This window comes from Oncorhynchus mykiss, chromosome 13 (assembly GCF_057628025.1).
Source record: "Oncorhynchus mykiss isolate SJ-2025 chromosome 13, ASM5762802v1, whole genome shotgun sequence".
NCBI classification, from domain to species: Eukaryota; Metazoa; Chordata; class Actinopteri; order Salmoniformes; family Salmonidae; genus Oncorhynchus; species Oncorhynchus mykiss.
In genome coordinates, this window is record NC_143034.1 from 21,229,593 (window position 1) to 21,244,268 (window position 14,676).

Sequence of the window (14,676 nt, forward strand, 5' to 3'; positions counted from 1 at the left end):
TAAAGTGGTACAGCGAGGAGAGATGATAAAGTGGTACAGCGAGGAGAGATGATAAAGTGGTACGGCGAGGAGAGATGATAAAGTGGTACATCGAGGAGAGATGATAAAGTGGTACAGCGAGGAGAGATGATAAAGTGGTACAGCGAGGAGAGATGATAAAGTGGTACAGCGAGGAGAGATGATAAAGTGGTACAGCGAGGAGAGATGATAAAGTGGTACAGCGAGGAGAGATGATAAAGTGGTACAGCGAGGAGAGATGATAAAGTGGTACAGCGAGGAGAGATGATAAAGTGGTACAGCGAGGAGAGATGATAAAGTGGTACAGCGAGGAGAGATGATAAAGTGGTACGGCGAGGAGAGATGATAAAGTGGTACAGCGAGGAGAGATGATAACACGAGTGAAGAAAACGCAGAAATGGATGAAAATGCTGAAAATAATGTTAGGATGAAGTTTGATTGAACAGTATAAAGCAATCAGAAGAGAAAGCCCCGTTGAAACCACCTATAATGTATGTGTTGCCACCCTACCTACGGTCCTGCACTACTCATGAAGCATATTTAGAACTTTTATTATAAAAAAAGGTAAAATACTGTCAAATACCATCATACCGTCAAAAATGTTGACGATATCTCCCAGCCCTAGTTGGTGTCCCCCTCAACCCTTTCCCCCAGGTTGGCTGCGTGTCTCCAGTTATCAGGTGGCCAGGAAATGGCTCTACAGTTAGTGCTGTCTCATCTACAGCCATTAAGTTGCTGTGGTGCAATCAACCGCTACATGCATGGAAGAGGGGAGAGAGGGAAGGGCAAAAAAAAGAGCCGGAAATAAGAGAAAGAGCCACAAAGGCCCTCGTTCCCTCGCCCTTTCTCTCTCTCAGACCCCCCACCACACCCGGTCGCTCTGACACAACAGGAAGGACTGGTTACATAACCCTATTGCCTCTGCCTCTAGCCTCCATCTCTGACGTGCCAACCTGGCCCTGGCTCCCTCCGTGCAGGCCAACAGTGGTGCGCTCCACGGCCGGCTCCCTCCGTGCCGCCCAACAGCTGTTACCGTAAAGTAGGTTTTGGCTTTTCTAGGGCATTGTAGATGAGCATAAGCATCTGCCTGTGGTTCCAAAGGGTCAAAGGTTGCATGTTCGAATCCAGTGATATAAAGTTGTTTTTGATATTTTGTTTTAAGCCTATGCCAAACCTTAATCGTTGCATGAACCATTCAGGATGAATGCCTAACCTTAAGAATTTGGAGTTAACGCCTAAACTCAACCTCAAACACTTTGAGAAACATGGATGAACGTCTAATTCTGACGTGAGACTGTGAGAGCTTGTAGGGTGAACTACAGAGGCCCCTGAGGATCAGATCACACAGAGGAGAGGTGGTTGGTGTGGTAGGGGCTGGTGTCCTAGACCTGCTCTATCCAGTCCTACTGATACAAGAGGCCTGGAGGGTGAGGCAAAGCAGTCTGGGACATGGAGATAATACCCCCTTGCCTCTGCCTCCCCTCTGGGTTTTATTTTATTACATATTTGCAGGACCAACTTTACATATTGTAGGCCTTCAAACCCAACTGAATGATATTATCATGCAATGTGTTTTATTAGCATTAATAAACGGATTAACATTTAAAGAAACCATGTTGAATGTAATTTGAATAATAATGATGTAGCACATGTGAGTTATTTAACAAGTCATAATTGTAATAGCTGGAAAAGAAATACAACAAAACATTGAAATAGACAATGAGAACCGGTATTTGCCGCAAAACAACTTACACATCAGTATATGTTGTACAATGTTACCAACATTATGTTCACAGATATACAATATTACCAACATTATTTTTAAGCAATAAGGCCCGAGGGGGTGTGGTATATGGAAAATATACCACGGCTAAGGGCTGTTCTTAGGCACGATGCAACGTAGTATATAGCCATGGTATATTGGCCATATATCACAAACCCCCGAGGTGCCTTATTGCTATTATAAACTGGTTTCCAACGTAATTAGAGCAGTAAAAAGAAATGTTTGTCATACCCGTGGTATACTGTCTGATATACCACGGCTGTCAGCCAATCATCATTCAGGGCTCGACCAACCCAGTTTATAATCACAGATATATACAACGTCTGCGCGGGTCACAGGCCTGTGGATCACCTGATTAGAGGTAGAAACCTCTAATCTCTCATAAAATGCTGTACTGTACATCCATATCAACGTGTGTGGATCTGACTCTCTCACTCGGTTTTCAACACCTTGTCCAAGATTTCTCCTTCTATTCTCCCTGTGGCATCTGTCTCTTCTGCTGAGTTCTTTGTCTGGCTAAACCTCCTTCTCCCCACCTCAGTGACCACAGATCCAGCAGTGGCCCCTATAGCTGCCCCTATGGGCCCTCCAAAGAACACGCCCACCACCCCACCCAGCAGCGCACCTCCAGCCGTCAGCTTGGGGACCTTACTCGCTCCCGCCCCCACCTTCTCCCACACCGAGCGAAGGAGCGACGAATACCATGCAGAAGAGGACGAGAGCGAGGGAAGATTTTCCAATTCCAGGGCGCTCACACTCTTCTCCGCCTCCTCTCTCGTTCTCTCGTTCTCCTCCTCATCCACATCTTCCTCTGTCTCTCTCAAGGGCTGCATGGAGTATGAATGAAGCGCGTGTCTCTTCACCTCCTCTCCTCTTCCCCTCCTCTCCCTCACTATCTCTTCCTGTCTCTGTCTCACCCTATCCTCCGCCTCCTGGAAGAGCGGACAGGAGAAACACTCTCCTCCTCCCTCTCTCACCGTCTGCTCCACCTTCTCCAATAACTCCCCCACACTCCTCCTCTTCCTCTCCTCCTCCTCTTCTCCTCCGCTCCCTCTCTCCATCACATGATACCGATCCCCACATCGTTTAACCAACTCCAACAAATCTCTCCTCTGGCTGGAGATATACTTCTCCACTCCTTCCACTCCCACTTTCCCGCTCTCCTTCAACCGATCGGAGTGAGTGAAGAGGACCAGGGTGTGGGTCCGGACCGCCCCGGGACCAAAGACTTTCTCTAGGGCCCCTAGAGCCTGTAGCTCTGCCTGGGCTGGTTGGTCCACGGGGACACAGAGGATGAAGGCGTGGGGGCCAGGGGCCGAGAGGGCCACACAGGACGACAGCTGGGAACGGACCACATTGGGAGGGTGCTCGGAGCGGAACCAGTCTGGAGTGTCCACCACTGCCACCTGGAGGGAGAGTGAGGATAAAGAGATGGAGAAGAGGATTTGTTGAGGTCTGAAATGACTGGCATGTAGCTTGTCATTTGAGGTCACTACTATATTGATTTTACTGACGCAAAAGTTCAACTTGACACCCCCCCCCCCCACATTTACTGTGAAAGTGTTTACAGTCATTAACACTATAACATTCTTAGACATAATACTTGATGGGTTTCAGTTTGAAACAGGTCAAACTGCAGACCTCAATGGACCTCAATAGAAGTCAATAGACCTCAATAGAAGTCAATAGACCTCAATAGAAGTCAATAGACCTCATATTATTCAATGTTTAAGAAAATAGAAACCCAATAAAGCTGTAATAACGATTAATCAATCACTAACCCGTCTCCCGGCAACGAGGGCCCTGCTCTTCTGACAGTCCTGAGTGACGGCTGTGGTAATGTCTGGTCGAGACACAAACTCCTCCCGCCCCAGTATGATATTACCTGCTTCACTCTTCCCTGACCCTGACCTACCCAGCAGAACCACACGCAACTCTGACTGGGAGGAGGAGGAGGAGGTGTAGGAGGAGGAGGAGGTGGTTGTCTTCTCTCCAATGCTGTTGATTCTGTGGCAGACTGACAAGGACAGACAGTATGTTTAGATCACTCCAAAGCTGTTGATTCTGTGGCAGACTGACAAGGACAGACAGTATGTTTAGATCACTCCAAAGCTGTTGATTCTGTGGCAGACTGACAAGGACAGACAGTATGTTTAGATCTCTCTCACATTTAGATGAAATGGGGGAAAGTTAAAGAACACCACAATTGACATTGTCGTGTTACACTGAGAAGTATGTGACTTACAGGTATTAACAACTTTCTGGGCTGGTTTTGCTTCGAGTTCGGACAGCTGTGAGAGTATAGCGCCCTCTAGAGACAAAAATATAGAATTACAACAAAGGAACAGTCTCGTGAACAACCCTTCATTGCCACACATTACTTTCAGTGTCAAAGTAGTTTGTTTGAGCTTGGTTTGAGTAATGGACATATATATCCATACCGAAGTGTGACTAGCGGACAGTTTCCATACAAAATGGGTCTTTACCTTCAGTCAGATGGAAACTAGGGATCCTTGTGAACAGTGCTGGACCACCATTCTGGGGCTCTGTTGGCTGCTGCTGTTGTGTTGGTGTTGATTGAAGACAGTTAACCAAGGGTTTCACAGTCACTTTCTCTTCCATATCTTCCCTTCTTCTCCTCTCAATCTCTTCTTCTCTTTTCCTCTCCATCTCTTCCCTTCTCCTCTTGATCTCTTCCCTCTCTTCATCTCTTCTCCTCTCTATAGCAGAGTTAGGTGTAACCTCTCTTTTCCTGTTTCCCCAATATCTGCGTGTCTCTGTGTTGGTGACGTGTCTAGATTCCAGTTCCCTCTCTCTCCCCCTCGCTTGTTCTTCCACCTTCTCCTTCAGTTCCCTCTCTCTCTCCCTCGCTTGTTCTTCCACCTTCTCCTTCAGTTCCCTCTCTCTCCCCCTCGCTTGTTCTTCCACCTTCTCCTTCAGTTCCCTCTCTCTCCCCCTCGCTTGTTCTTCCACCTTCTCCTTCAGTTCCCTCTCTCTCCCCCTCGCTTGTTCTTCCACCTTCTCCTTCAGTTCCCTCCCTCTCCCCCTCGCTTGTTCTTCCACCTTCTCCTTCAGTTCCCTCTCTCTCCCCCTTCTCTTCTCCATCTCATCTTTTCTTCTCTTCTCCCACTCTTCCTCTATTTTTCTCTCCATCTCTTCCTTCTCTTTCCTGCTCTTCATTATCTCATCCCTCTCTTTCTTTATCTTCTCCATCTCTTCCTTCCAGTTTTCCATCTCCTCACTCTCTTCCCCTCTCTTGATCTCTTCCCTCTCTTCCTCTCTTCTCCTCTCTATAGCAGAGTTAGGTGTAACCTCTCTTTTCTGGCTTCCACAATATATGGGTGTCTCTGTGTTTGTGACATGTCTAGATTCCAGCACAGTCTCTTTCTCCTCCTTCACTTTGTACCTCTTCAGTTCCCTCTCTCTCTCCCTCGCTTGTTCTTCCACCTTCTCCTTCAGTTCCCTCTCTCTCCCCCTCGCTTGTTCTTCCACCTTCTCCTTCAGTTCCCTCTCTCTCCCCCTCGCTTGTTCTTCCACCTTCTCCTTCAGTTCCCTCTCTCTCCCCCTCGCTTGTTCTTCCATCTCTCTCTGCAGGATGTTTTGTCGTATGTAGCATCCTCTGTTCTTTTGTACCATGTTCTCCACCTGCAATAAAGCACAGTGCCTCAAATATAAAATACCAACAGGGTGGTTATACGCATTTGCAACATTCCCTGGACATAGTAATAAAGTATTTGAAAGTGATGTGTCAATAAAGTGATGTGTCAATAAAGTGGGCGGGTCCTACAAATTGACAGTAGAAGCACATACAGGCACTACATCAATTGGATCCACTGTCATCACTATCATTATAAGATGGGATGGTTGTCATGGTTACCTTCTCCAGCAGCTCCCTGACCTGCTCCCTGTCCTGCGGTCGGCGGTTGTTGAGGACGTGGTATTGGCCCCCACACCTGTCAATCACCTCCCTGAGCCCAGGGTCCTCTCCCTCCAGGTACTGTCCCGCCCCCTGGCCCATCAGGTAGTCTCCACAGGTGAACAGTACCAGGGTGTGTTTCAACACCCCCTCCCCAAACACCTCCTCCAGCTCAGCGGGCACTCTGTGCTCCACCTGGATCAATTAGAACGATGCAAATACATGGTATTCATAAGCACAATGTGCATCATTAAGTCAAACAAAAGGAAATAACACAGAACATAGAGACTGTTCAGGACTCACAACACCGTGGTAAAACTACATGACAAAACACCAGAGACGCAATAACAAAGAAACATAGAACTTCTCTGAACGATTAGAGAACTATTAGACCCACCTCGGTGAACTGGCCGACAGGAACCAGCAGCAGGAAGGCGTGTGGCCCCGGGGCAGCCAGCTCAAGTGCCCTCTCTGTCTCCTTCCTCACCCCAGCCTCCATGTGGCCCCCGCTCCAGTACCAGCGAGGGGCCTCCACCACAGTCAACCTCCGGCCCTCGGAGGCCCCAGGCCTCAGCTGGCAAAGCCTGGGCGAAGAACCAGAGGAGGAAGGAGAGCCGGAGGAGGACTGGCCCAGGAGGGTGTCTCCTGACAGGGTCTTGCCACAGCCGATGGTCCCTAGGAGGACCAGGCGGAGCTCTGGCTCTGGAGTTCTGGCATGGCTGTCGGGGAGGACGTCAGTCATAGCTGAAAGAGAGAGAGATTAGTTACAGATACTGAAGAGGTATTACTTACAGTATGCCTGATGGTCAAGATGATGTTCATTCGCGTGAATAAATGACTTTGTTCTCCATACCACTAGTTATCAGCGTGGGAATAACATGTAAGGGCGTGTGTCTTTGTGTGTAGCCGCAGGCTTCTCTCTCACACCCAGTCGGTCTAACTGCCATGATGAACACACCTGAATGTTCAACTGGAAATGTGGGCTGGGTTGCCTCTTGTTTTATCATCTAACCTGGGTCAGTCATCCTGTGGCAATTATCATTCAAAGAATAATCCAGAAGAGGTGTTACAGTGTGTCTGGTGTGTGCGTATCTATCTTTCAATTGGAATGTGTGTGTATCAGAGATGCAAAGATTCAAGTTACAGGTGAGATATTGTCTGTGTTCACTGATCTGCCTGTGTAGTGTCAAACTTTCCCCCCATCTCTCTTTCCTTGTGTGTGTGCATGCATCATGTGCACGGGTGACCAATTTCCAGCCACACCCCCACACGCCTGCCAGGCCTGTCCAACGACATTCTGTTCAGAACAACGTGTGGAGTAATACTCAAACACACAATGTACACTGCAAGCTCATAGCACCAGAACATAGAAACCGCACAAACAGTACGACATATGTAGATCTACTTCAGTTAGATACGCCCTGACAACCTGTTGTTAATATCCCGTGTTTCTAACCAGACGACCATGTCCTGTCAACTCTTAACACTCCTGTTCTCCTAGCAGCGAAACTGGAACAGACCTGATCCTGTGCATTATGATCAGTTTAAACAACCATATCGTTTACTGCCTACAAATGGCGGGGTGGCATTGCATCAGGGGTTGAGGTCAAATGAAGACCTCCGCGAGGTGTAGGAGAAACAGTACTGTAGCAACAGCTTCCCTTTCACAGGCGTCTTTGATTTAGATTAGATCATGTGAAATATGAAGAAATTCAAAGCTTTTAAATACCTTACAGTCTATGATCCGCTTTAAGAACCCTCCTGGCTGACATACACGGTACACACATCAACCACCTAAATCTACTGAGGTATCCCCCTTACCCAGGTAGGAGTTCGTTGGAATGGGTTGATGGGTTTTCTGTCTGTATCCCTGTGTGTCTTCTCCTTCCTTCTCTCAGATGAACCCAGTCGCTCTGAACCGGCTTGTCTCTCCTGTGTAACCCTCCTCACCGCTATCAGTCTGTTATGGCAACACCTATCCTTGCTCATCAACCTCTAAATACGGCCAAACTACATGGATTAAGGAGTGTCGGTATTAGTGAGTCACCGGTCTACCTAGTGCACCCTCCCTTTCTCAGTCACACGCACGCTGAAACACACCAACATTCTCTGGCTCTATTGTTCAGAGGCCACCAGGTATTCCGTGGAGAGGCGGAGTGGTAAACAGTGACACTCATGCCAAACGTTCACCACAGCCAATGATGGGTACATGGGGGGCGATGGCCTACGCTGGAGAGAGTGAGTACCAATCTAGAGTACCAGTCAAAAGTTTGGACGCCTTCTAATTCAAGAGTTTTTCTTTATTTTTACTATTTTCTACAATGTAGAATAATAGTGAAGACATCAAAACCACCAAATAACACATACAGAATCATGTAGTAACCAAAAAAGTGTTTAACAGATCAAAACATATAGCCACCCTTTGCCTTGATGACAGCTTTGCACTCTTGGCATTCTCTCAACCGGCTTCATGAGGAATGCTTTTCCAACTGTCTTGAAGGAGTTCCCACATATGCTGAGCATTTGCTGGCTGCTTTTTCTTCACTCTGCATTCCAAACCATCTCAGTTGGGTGTTTGTGGAGGTCAGGTCATCTGATGCAGCACTTCATCACTCTCCTTCTTGGTCAAATAGCCCTTACACAGCCTGGAAGTGTGTTGGGTCATTGTCCTGTTGCTTCACTGTGGGAACCACACATGCGGAGATCATCCATTCACCTACTCTGCGTCTCACAAAGACACGGCGGTTGGAACCAAAAATCTCAAATTTGGACTCATCAGACTGAAGGGAAGATTTCCACCGGTCTAATGTCCATTGCTCATGTTTCTTGGCCCAAGCAAGTCTCTTCTTCTTATTGGTGTCCTTTACTAGTGGTTTCTTTGCAGCAATTCGACCATGAAGCCCTGATACACTCAGCCTCCTCTGAACAGTTCATGTTGAGATGTGCCTGTTACTTGAACACTGTGAAGCATATATTTGGGCTGCAATTTCTGAGACAGGTAACTCTAATGAACTTGTCCTCTGCAGCAGAGGTAACTCTGGGTCTTCCTTTCCTGTGGCGGTCCTCATGAGAACCAGTTTCATCACAGCGCTGGATGGTTTTTGCGACTGCACTTTAAGAAACTTTCAAAGTTGTTGAAATGTTCCAGATTGACTGACCTTCTTCTCTTAAAGACTGTCGTTTCTCTATGCTTATATAGGGCTGTTCTTGCCATAATATGGACTTGGGCTATCTTCTGTATACCATCCCTAACTTGTCACAACACAACTGATTGCCAAAAAGGCATTAAGGAAAGAAATTCCAGAAATGACCTTTTAACAAGGCAGGTAAGGGTGCGGCTGGAGGTTCTTTACCAGTCGGCCATCAGATTTTCTACCAATGCTCCTTATAGGACACATCACTGCACTCTATACTCCTCTGTAAACTGGTCATCTCTGCACACCCGTCGCAAGACCCACTGGTTGATGCTTATTTATAAAACCCTCTTAGGCCTCGCTCCCCCCTATCTGAGATATCTACTGCAGCCCTCATCCTCCATATACAACATCCGTTCTGCCAGTCACATTCTGTTAATCAAGGCAACGGGTGGATACCTTGAAGAATCTCAAATATAAAATATATTTTGACTTAACTTTTTGGGTTACTACATGATTCCATGTGTTATTTCAGTTTAGTCTTCACTATTATTCCACAGTATAGAAAATAGTAAAAGTAAAGAAAAAGCCAGGAATGAGTCCAAACGTTTGACTGGTACTGTATATGTAATGGTACATTATGAGCTAGATTAGTTCTACAGGTGTGGTTGAATATCTGTACAGCAGGACGCAACGTTTTGGAATGTTCAGAGAAATAGGCTACGTAGAACAAACATGCTCTTTGACATGTAGAACAAGGAATCACATTGGCTCTATTCATGGCACTTCTAGAGTTACTGTACACCTCTTACAGTTATACAACCAGACCCACTGCAGTGTTTTACAGTTATAGAACCAGACCCACTGCAGTGTTTTACAGTTATAGAACCAGACCCACTGCAGTGTTTTACAGTTATAGAACCAGACCCACTGCAGTGTTTTACAGTTATAGAACCAAACCCACTGCAGTGTTTTACAGTTATAGAACCAAACCCACTGCAGTGTTTTACAGTTATATAACCAGACCCACTGCAGTGTTTTACAGTTATAGAACCAAACCCACTGCAGTGTTTTACAGTTATATAACCAGACCCACTGCAGTGTTTTAGTTATAGAACCAGACCCACTGCAGTGTTTTAGTTATAGAACCAGACCCACTGCAGTGTTTTACAGTTATAGAACCAACCCCACTGCAGTGTTTTACAGTTATAGAACCAGACCCACTGCAGTGTTTTACAGTTATAGAACCAGACCCACTGCAGTGTTTTACAGTTATAGAACCAGACCCACTGCAGTGTTTTACAGTTATAGAACCAGATCCACTGCAGTGTTTTACAGTTATAGAACCAGACCCACTGCAGTGTTTTACAGTTATAGAACCAACCCCACTGCAGTGTTTTACAGTTATAGAACCAGACCCACTGCAGTGTTTTACAGTTATAGAACCAAACCCACTGCAGTGTTTTACAGTTATAGAACCAAACCCACTGCAGTGTTTTACAGTTATGGAACCAGACCCACTGCAGCGTTTTACAGTTATGGAACCAGACCCACTGCAGTGTTTTACAGTTATAGAACCAGACCCACTGCAGTGTTTTACAGTTATAGAACCAAACCCACTGCAGTGTTTTACAGTTATATAACCAGACCCACTGCAGTGTTTTAGTTATAGAACCAGACCCACTGCAGTGTTTTAGTTATAGAACCAGACCCACTGCAGTGTTTTAGTTATAGAACCAGACCCACTGCAGTGTTTTAGTTATAGAACCAGACCCACTGCAGTGTTTTACAGTTATAGAACCAAACCCACTGCAGTGTTTTACAGTTATAGAACCAACCCCACTGCAGTGTTTTACAGTTATAGAACCAACCCCACTGCAGTGTTTTACAGTTATAGAACCAACCCCACTGCAGTGTTTTACAGTTATAGAACCAGACCCACTGCAGTGTTTTACAGTTATAGAACCAAACCCACTGCAGTGTTTTACAGTTATAGAACCAACCCCACTGCAGTTTTTTACAGTTATAGAACCAACCCCACTGCAGTGTTTTACAGTTATAGAACCAGACCCACTGCAGTGTTTTACAGTTATAGAACCAAACCCACTGCAGTGTTTTACAGTTATAGAACCAGACCCACTGCAGTGTTTTACAGTTATAGAACCAGACCCACTGTAGTTTTTTACAGTTATAGAACCAACCCCACTGCAGTGTTTTACAGTTATAGAACCAGACCCACTGCAGTGTTTTACAGTTATAGAACCAACCCCACTGCAGTTTTTTACAGTTATAGAACCAACCCCACTGCAGTGTTTTACAGTTATAGAACCAGACCCACTGCAGTGTTTTACAGTTATAGAACCAGACCCACTGCAGTGTTTTACAGTTATAGAACCAGACCCACTGCAGTGTTTTACAGTTATAGAACCAACCCCACTGCAGTGTTTTAGACATCCTGTCAATCTAAAAACATGTGGCTGTTGTGAGAACAGACACTGACAGTCTTACGTGATGAGTCAGAGCTCAACAAGTGGAAATGATTCTCTTAAATAGTCAAAGTATTTCATCTGGAACAATAATCCATGAACCGTTGATTAGAAGCTCTTGCCAAGTTGGAAAAATATCAAAACGAGTGCATGAACAAAACACGTTTTAATTGAACAAATGGTTTATCTTTCAAATTCAATATGAACCCAGATAACTTCGGAGGTAAAGTAGAGCTGGACGTGCAGATTGGGACGTTCGCTTAAAAGCCCCTCTTAAAACAAACTGCGTACTTATCCCCCATCCCTTCAAAAGGCCCCAAACAGACAGGAGGGAACATCTTCAAAGTATGACAACGTCCTGTTTGCCCTGGTTAAGGCTCTTCTCCTCATCAGACAGACTTCACAAACCAGGCATCACATAGGCAATGTTGTCCAGAGTCTCTGCCTAGAAGAAAGATGGGGATAATAGAAGTTGGTGGTGAGGGTCCTAATCATTTGACAGCTACTGAATGTGTGTGTGTGTGTGTGTGTGTGTGTAAGCCTCACCAGTGTGTGTGAGTGTGAAGGGCAGCTGCGTAGCTCGGGGACCAGAGAGGTGAGACAGGCCAGGGGAGCCAGGGCACACAGTAGAGAGTCCAGTAACACAGACAGACTACCTGACACTGCCATCATCTCCTAGAGAGAGACAGAAAGAGACACCGACAGGGAAAGAGACAGAAATAAAGGGAGGGTCAGGGCGAAAGAGAGCGAGATTCATCAAACTATCAGCAACTTCAATCAAACAATGCTTGCATGACATGTCCGTATTCAGTAGCCTTTCAGTGTGAGGACAATGAAGCCAACAGTGTTCAACCAGCCCACCTTAGTTCCCTGAAGCCGGTGGCCAATGTGAGACAGCGATTCCCCCAGCAGCTGTAGGTGGGCCGCTGCGTTCACTGGGTCTACCTCAGGCCCTGTCAACATGGGTGAGTCTGTGGTATCAGGGGTCATGAGACTGCAACTAGCTGTAGAGGCCTCCGCTCTTATCTCGTTCTGCTGGTCGTCCAGGTACATCCAGAACGAAGGCATGGTAGACTCCTCCCTACTCTGGGAGAGGAGCAGGGGGAAAACAAGGGATGAGTAAGAAGCAGAAAAGAAGATCAGTGGAAGGAAACTTACCAAGCACTGCCCTCTGCTGTCCATTTTACACAATAACACCTAGAAGCTGCTATTTTAGACACAGATCTAGGATCAGTACACCCTCCCTATATCCTTAACATTAACCACTAGTGGGGAAATGCTAGACATAACTTAGATCAGTGTCTAGAGGGCAACTTGGTCTTCCTCTTACTAACCATCTCCAGAAAGAGGCCTTAGTCCCCAGATGAATCTCAATTCCTCTCTCCTTGACTCCTTCTTAAACCTCATTAGAGGAGAAAGTCTGAGGCTGCAAGGAATCAAGGACATAAAATGGAGACTCACCCCACCTGCTCACTCACTTCCTCAAATCTCTCCCCTTCTGTCAACCATTCGTCTGGTGATTCACAGGTCTGGTGGTCGTACTGGTGATGGGAGAGAACATACAACTCCGGTCCTGCACTGCCATTGGTCCAACTGTGGGGGTGGGTGTGGTCACCTGTAAAGAGTACAGAAAGGATGAAGCACCTATGAGATTGAGCCAAAATTACATGGAGATATGTGTCCCAAATGGCACCCTATTCCTTACATAGTGCACTAGAACTGACCATGGTCAAAAGTAGTGCACTATGTAGGGAACAGGGTGCCATTGCTCCAAATGTCATAGTCACGCTCACAATGTATCCGCGTTCCAAACCTGAATGTCTCCTCTTCTTCTTATATGACTTCTTGCATTTGCGTTCTTTGACAACAAGTTGTTCCTCATCCGCCACTAGGTCATCATCCTCATCCTCCTCCTCTCTCAGGAAATCTTTGTAGGATCTTTTCTTCTCTCTCTGACTGCGACTGGTCACAAGGCCCACCTCTCCCTCCATCTTCTACACCTGGGAATGAGAGGCAGTAATATAGACATTAAAATCGATGCACATAACATGATACAATGTATAGGTTCAAATATACTGAATAGGCTACTATTGCAAAGAAGCTGGGCACACTGACAAGAATATGCATTTGAACCTCCTAACAGGTGCATTCTACCACCTCTAAACAAACACTCTGCCTACCTGCTCCGCACAAATGTAAACGCAGTACGGAGGTGGCTCTGTTGCTCAACCACTCGCGGTAATTTCGATTATGAAATAGCTATGTGTTTTTCAACAACGAATTGGTAGCTGATCAAAAGAGCTCCGTTTTGGCTTTCCAATGTGTCGACAAAGAACTGATGGACCATCTCCAAACTTCATCCACCGCTTGTCGCCATCTTTGAAGAGTTCAAAGTTTGCTGCGCTCATAAGCGCAGGATAACGCACCCCGTGGGTGGAGGCGCATGGCTTACGTAAAATGAGACATTGGCCTATACTTTTCAAAGGGTAACAAAATCAGTATTATTTGTGAAAGTATTATTTGCAAAACATTGCAATGTATGTTACAATTTAGCCGTGTGATTAAATTCATGTGTTTTTACTCACAGACTATCAGGCTAGCCTACTCTACTCAATTTATGGGTGGTAAATCGTTGCTCCATAATTTCCTGAATTTGAAGTCTCCTTCGCTGGTGGGATGATTTCAACACCATTGGAATGCGAGTCCCTGCTGGTACAAATTCCGCGGACTCATGTTTAGGAAATGGTCGAATCGTTCTCACCCCATTTGCTCCCCCTTCCCTCACGTCCACATAGTCGCTGAATCACGGTAAGCGGTCAAAGCAATATTCTTATCGCTGAATGCTTCCGCATGAAAATCACATCCTAAAACTTCATGACCAATTATTTTATTGCTACAATTTAGCATACGCAATCTATATATTTGGCTGCATTGTTGCAGACTTGCAGGTTGCAACAAAGTTACAGTTATGGACTATTCTCCATTAAATAAATGAATCTTTAATTCAAAATATTATGGCATCAAAATCGAATAATTATACCCTTATAATGCATACCCATATTAACAATATCATATATGAATCATCAACTGATATTAGACCTAAGAGGGAATTAAATAGTAATAGTTGTTTACTTCTCAGTGATACATCATTGCCAAATTGCCACTGCCATTTCCAGGCATGATTGAGAGCTTTGTTGTGACAGAGAGAGGGAGGTTGAACTTGGCAGTCAGAGATGAAGTCAAACAGCATTGCAGCACACTGTGTGTACAGAAACAGTAGAGAGTATTTAGGTTACACTGTTAACAATTAAACCAACAGGTCTATTCATCTTTCTTTAC

At 45.7% G+C, this 14,676-nt stretch overlaps 2 protein-coding genes across 9 annotated transcripts; both read right to left on the reverse strand.

Moving 5' to 3' along the window:
• Positions 1-1,674: 1,674 nt before the first annotated feature.
• Positions 1,675-7,874, reverse strand: LOC118940353 (uncharacterized). 2 transcript variants are annotated; one of them, XM_090195655.1, is made up of 7 exons: positions 7,539-7,874; positions 6,115-6,461; positions 5,679-5,912; positions 4,288-5,446; positions 4,047-4,112; positions 3,583-3,818; positions 1,675-3,207 (listed from the first exon to the last, which is right to left on the reverse strand). In XM_090195655.1, the coding sequence occupies exons 2-7, from the start codon at positions 6,457-6,459 to the stop codon at positions 2,233-2,235; spliced, it is 3,015 nt and encodes a 1,004-aa protein (XP_090051781.1). In that variant the 5' UTR covers positions 6,460-6,461; positions 7,539-7,874; the 3' UTR covers positions 1,675-2,232. The 2 variants fall into 2 exon arrangements, with proteins under 2 accessions (XP_090051781.1, XP_090051782.1); XM_090195656.1 differs by lacking the exons at positions 1,675-3,207; positions 3,583-3,818 and adding an exon at positions 3,883-3,932.
• Positions 7,875-11,484: 3,610 nt separating this feature from the next.
• On the reverse strand, positions 11,485-14,198 carry LOC110485519 (HMG box-containing protein 4). Of its 7 annotated transcripts, none has more exons than XM_090195662.1 (6): positions 14,099-14,198; positions 13,151-13,337; positions 12,816-12,952; positions 12,199-12,423; positions 11,884-12,012; positions 11,485-11,782 (listed from the first exon to the last, which is right to left on the reverse strand). In XM_090195662.1, the coding sequence occupies exons 2-6, from the start codon at positions 13,326-13,328 to the stop codon at positions 11,738-11,740; spliced, it is 714 nt and encodes a 237-aa protein (XP_090051788.1). In that variant the 5' UTR covers positions 13,329-13,337; positions 14,099-14,198; the 3' UTR covers positions 11,485-11,737. The 7 variants fall into 7 exon arrangements, with proteins under 7 accessions (XP_090051788.1, XP_090051785.1, XP_090051786.1 ...); XM_090195659.1 differs by having other exon boundaries at positions 12,804-12,952; positions 14,099-14,162; XM_090195660.1 differs by having other exon boundaries at positions 12,199-12,418; positions 12,799-12,952; positions 14,099-14,162.
• Between the last annotated feature and the right edge of the window lie 478 nt (positions 14,199-14,676).

Bases quoted from the DNA above. Each gene is read 5' to 3' on its own strand.
- LOC110485519 (XM_090195659.1), bottom strand. From the start codon at position 13,328: ATGGAGGGAGAGGTGGGCCTTGTGACCAGTCGCAGTCAGAGAGAGAAG. The intron at 12,953-13,150 runs GTTTGGAACGCG...TACTCTTTACAG, and splicing joins GAAGAAGAGGAGACATTCAG to GTGACCACACCCACCCCCAC. The intron at 12,424-12,803 runs GTGGGGTGAGTC...CTCCTCTCCCAG, and splicing joins TTGAGGAAGTGAGTGAGCAG to AGTAGGGAGGAGTCTACCAT.
- LOC118940353 (XM_090195655.1), bottom strand. From the start codon at position 6,459: ATGACTGACGTCCTCCCCGACAGCCATGCCAGAACTCCAGAGCCAGAG. The intron at 3,819-4,046 runs GTAAGTCACATA...TGTCCTTGTCAG, and splicing joins CCAGAAAGTTGTTAATACCT to TCTGCCACAGAATCAACAGC. The intron at 3,208-3,582 runs GTTAGTGATTGA...CTCTCCCTCCAG, and splicing joins CCCTCGTTGCCGGGAGACGG to GTGGCAGTGGTGGACACTCC.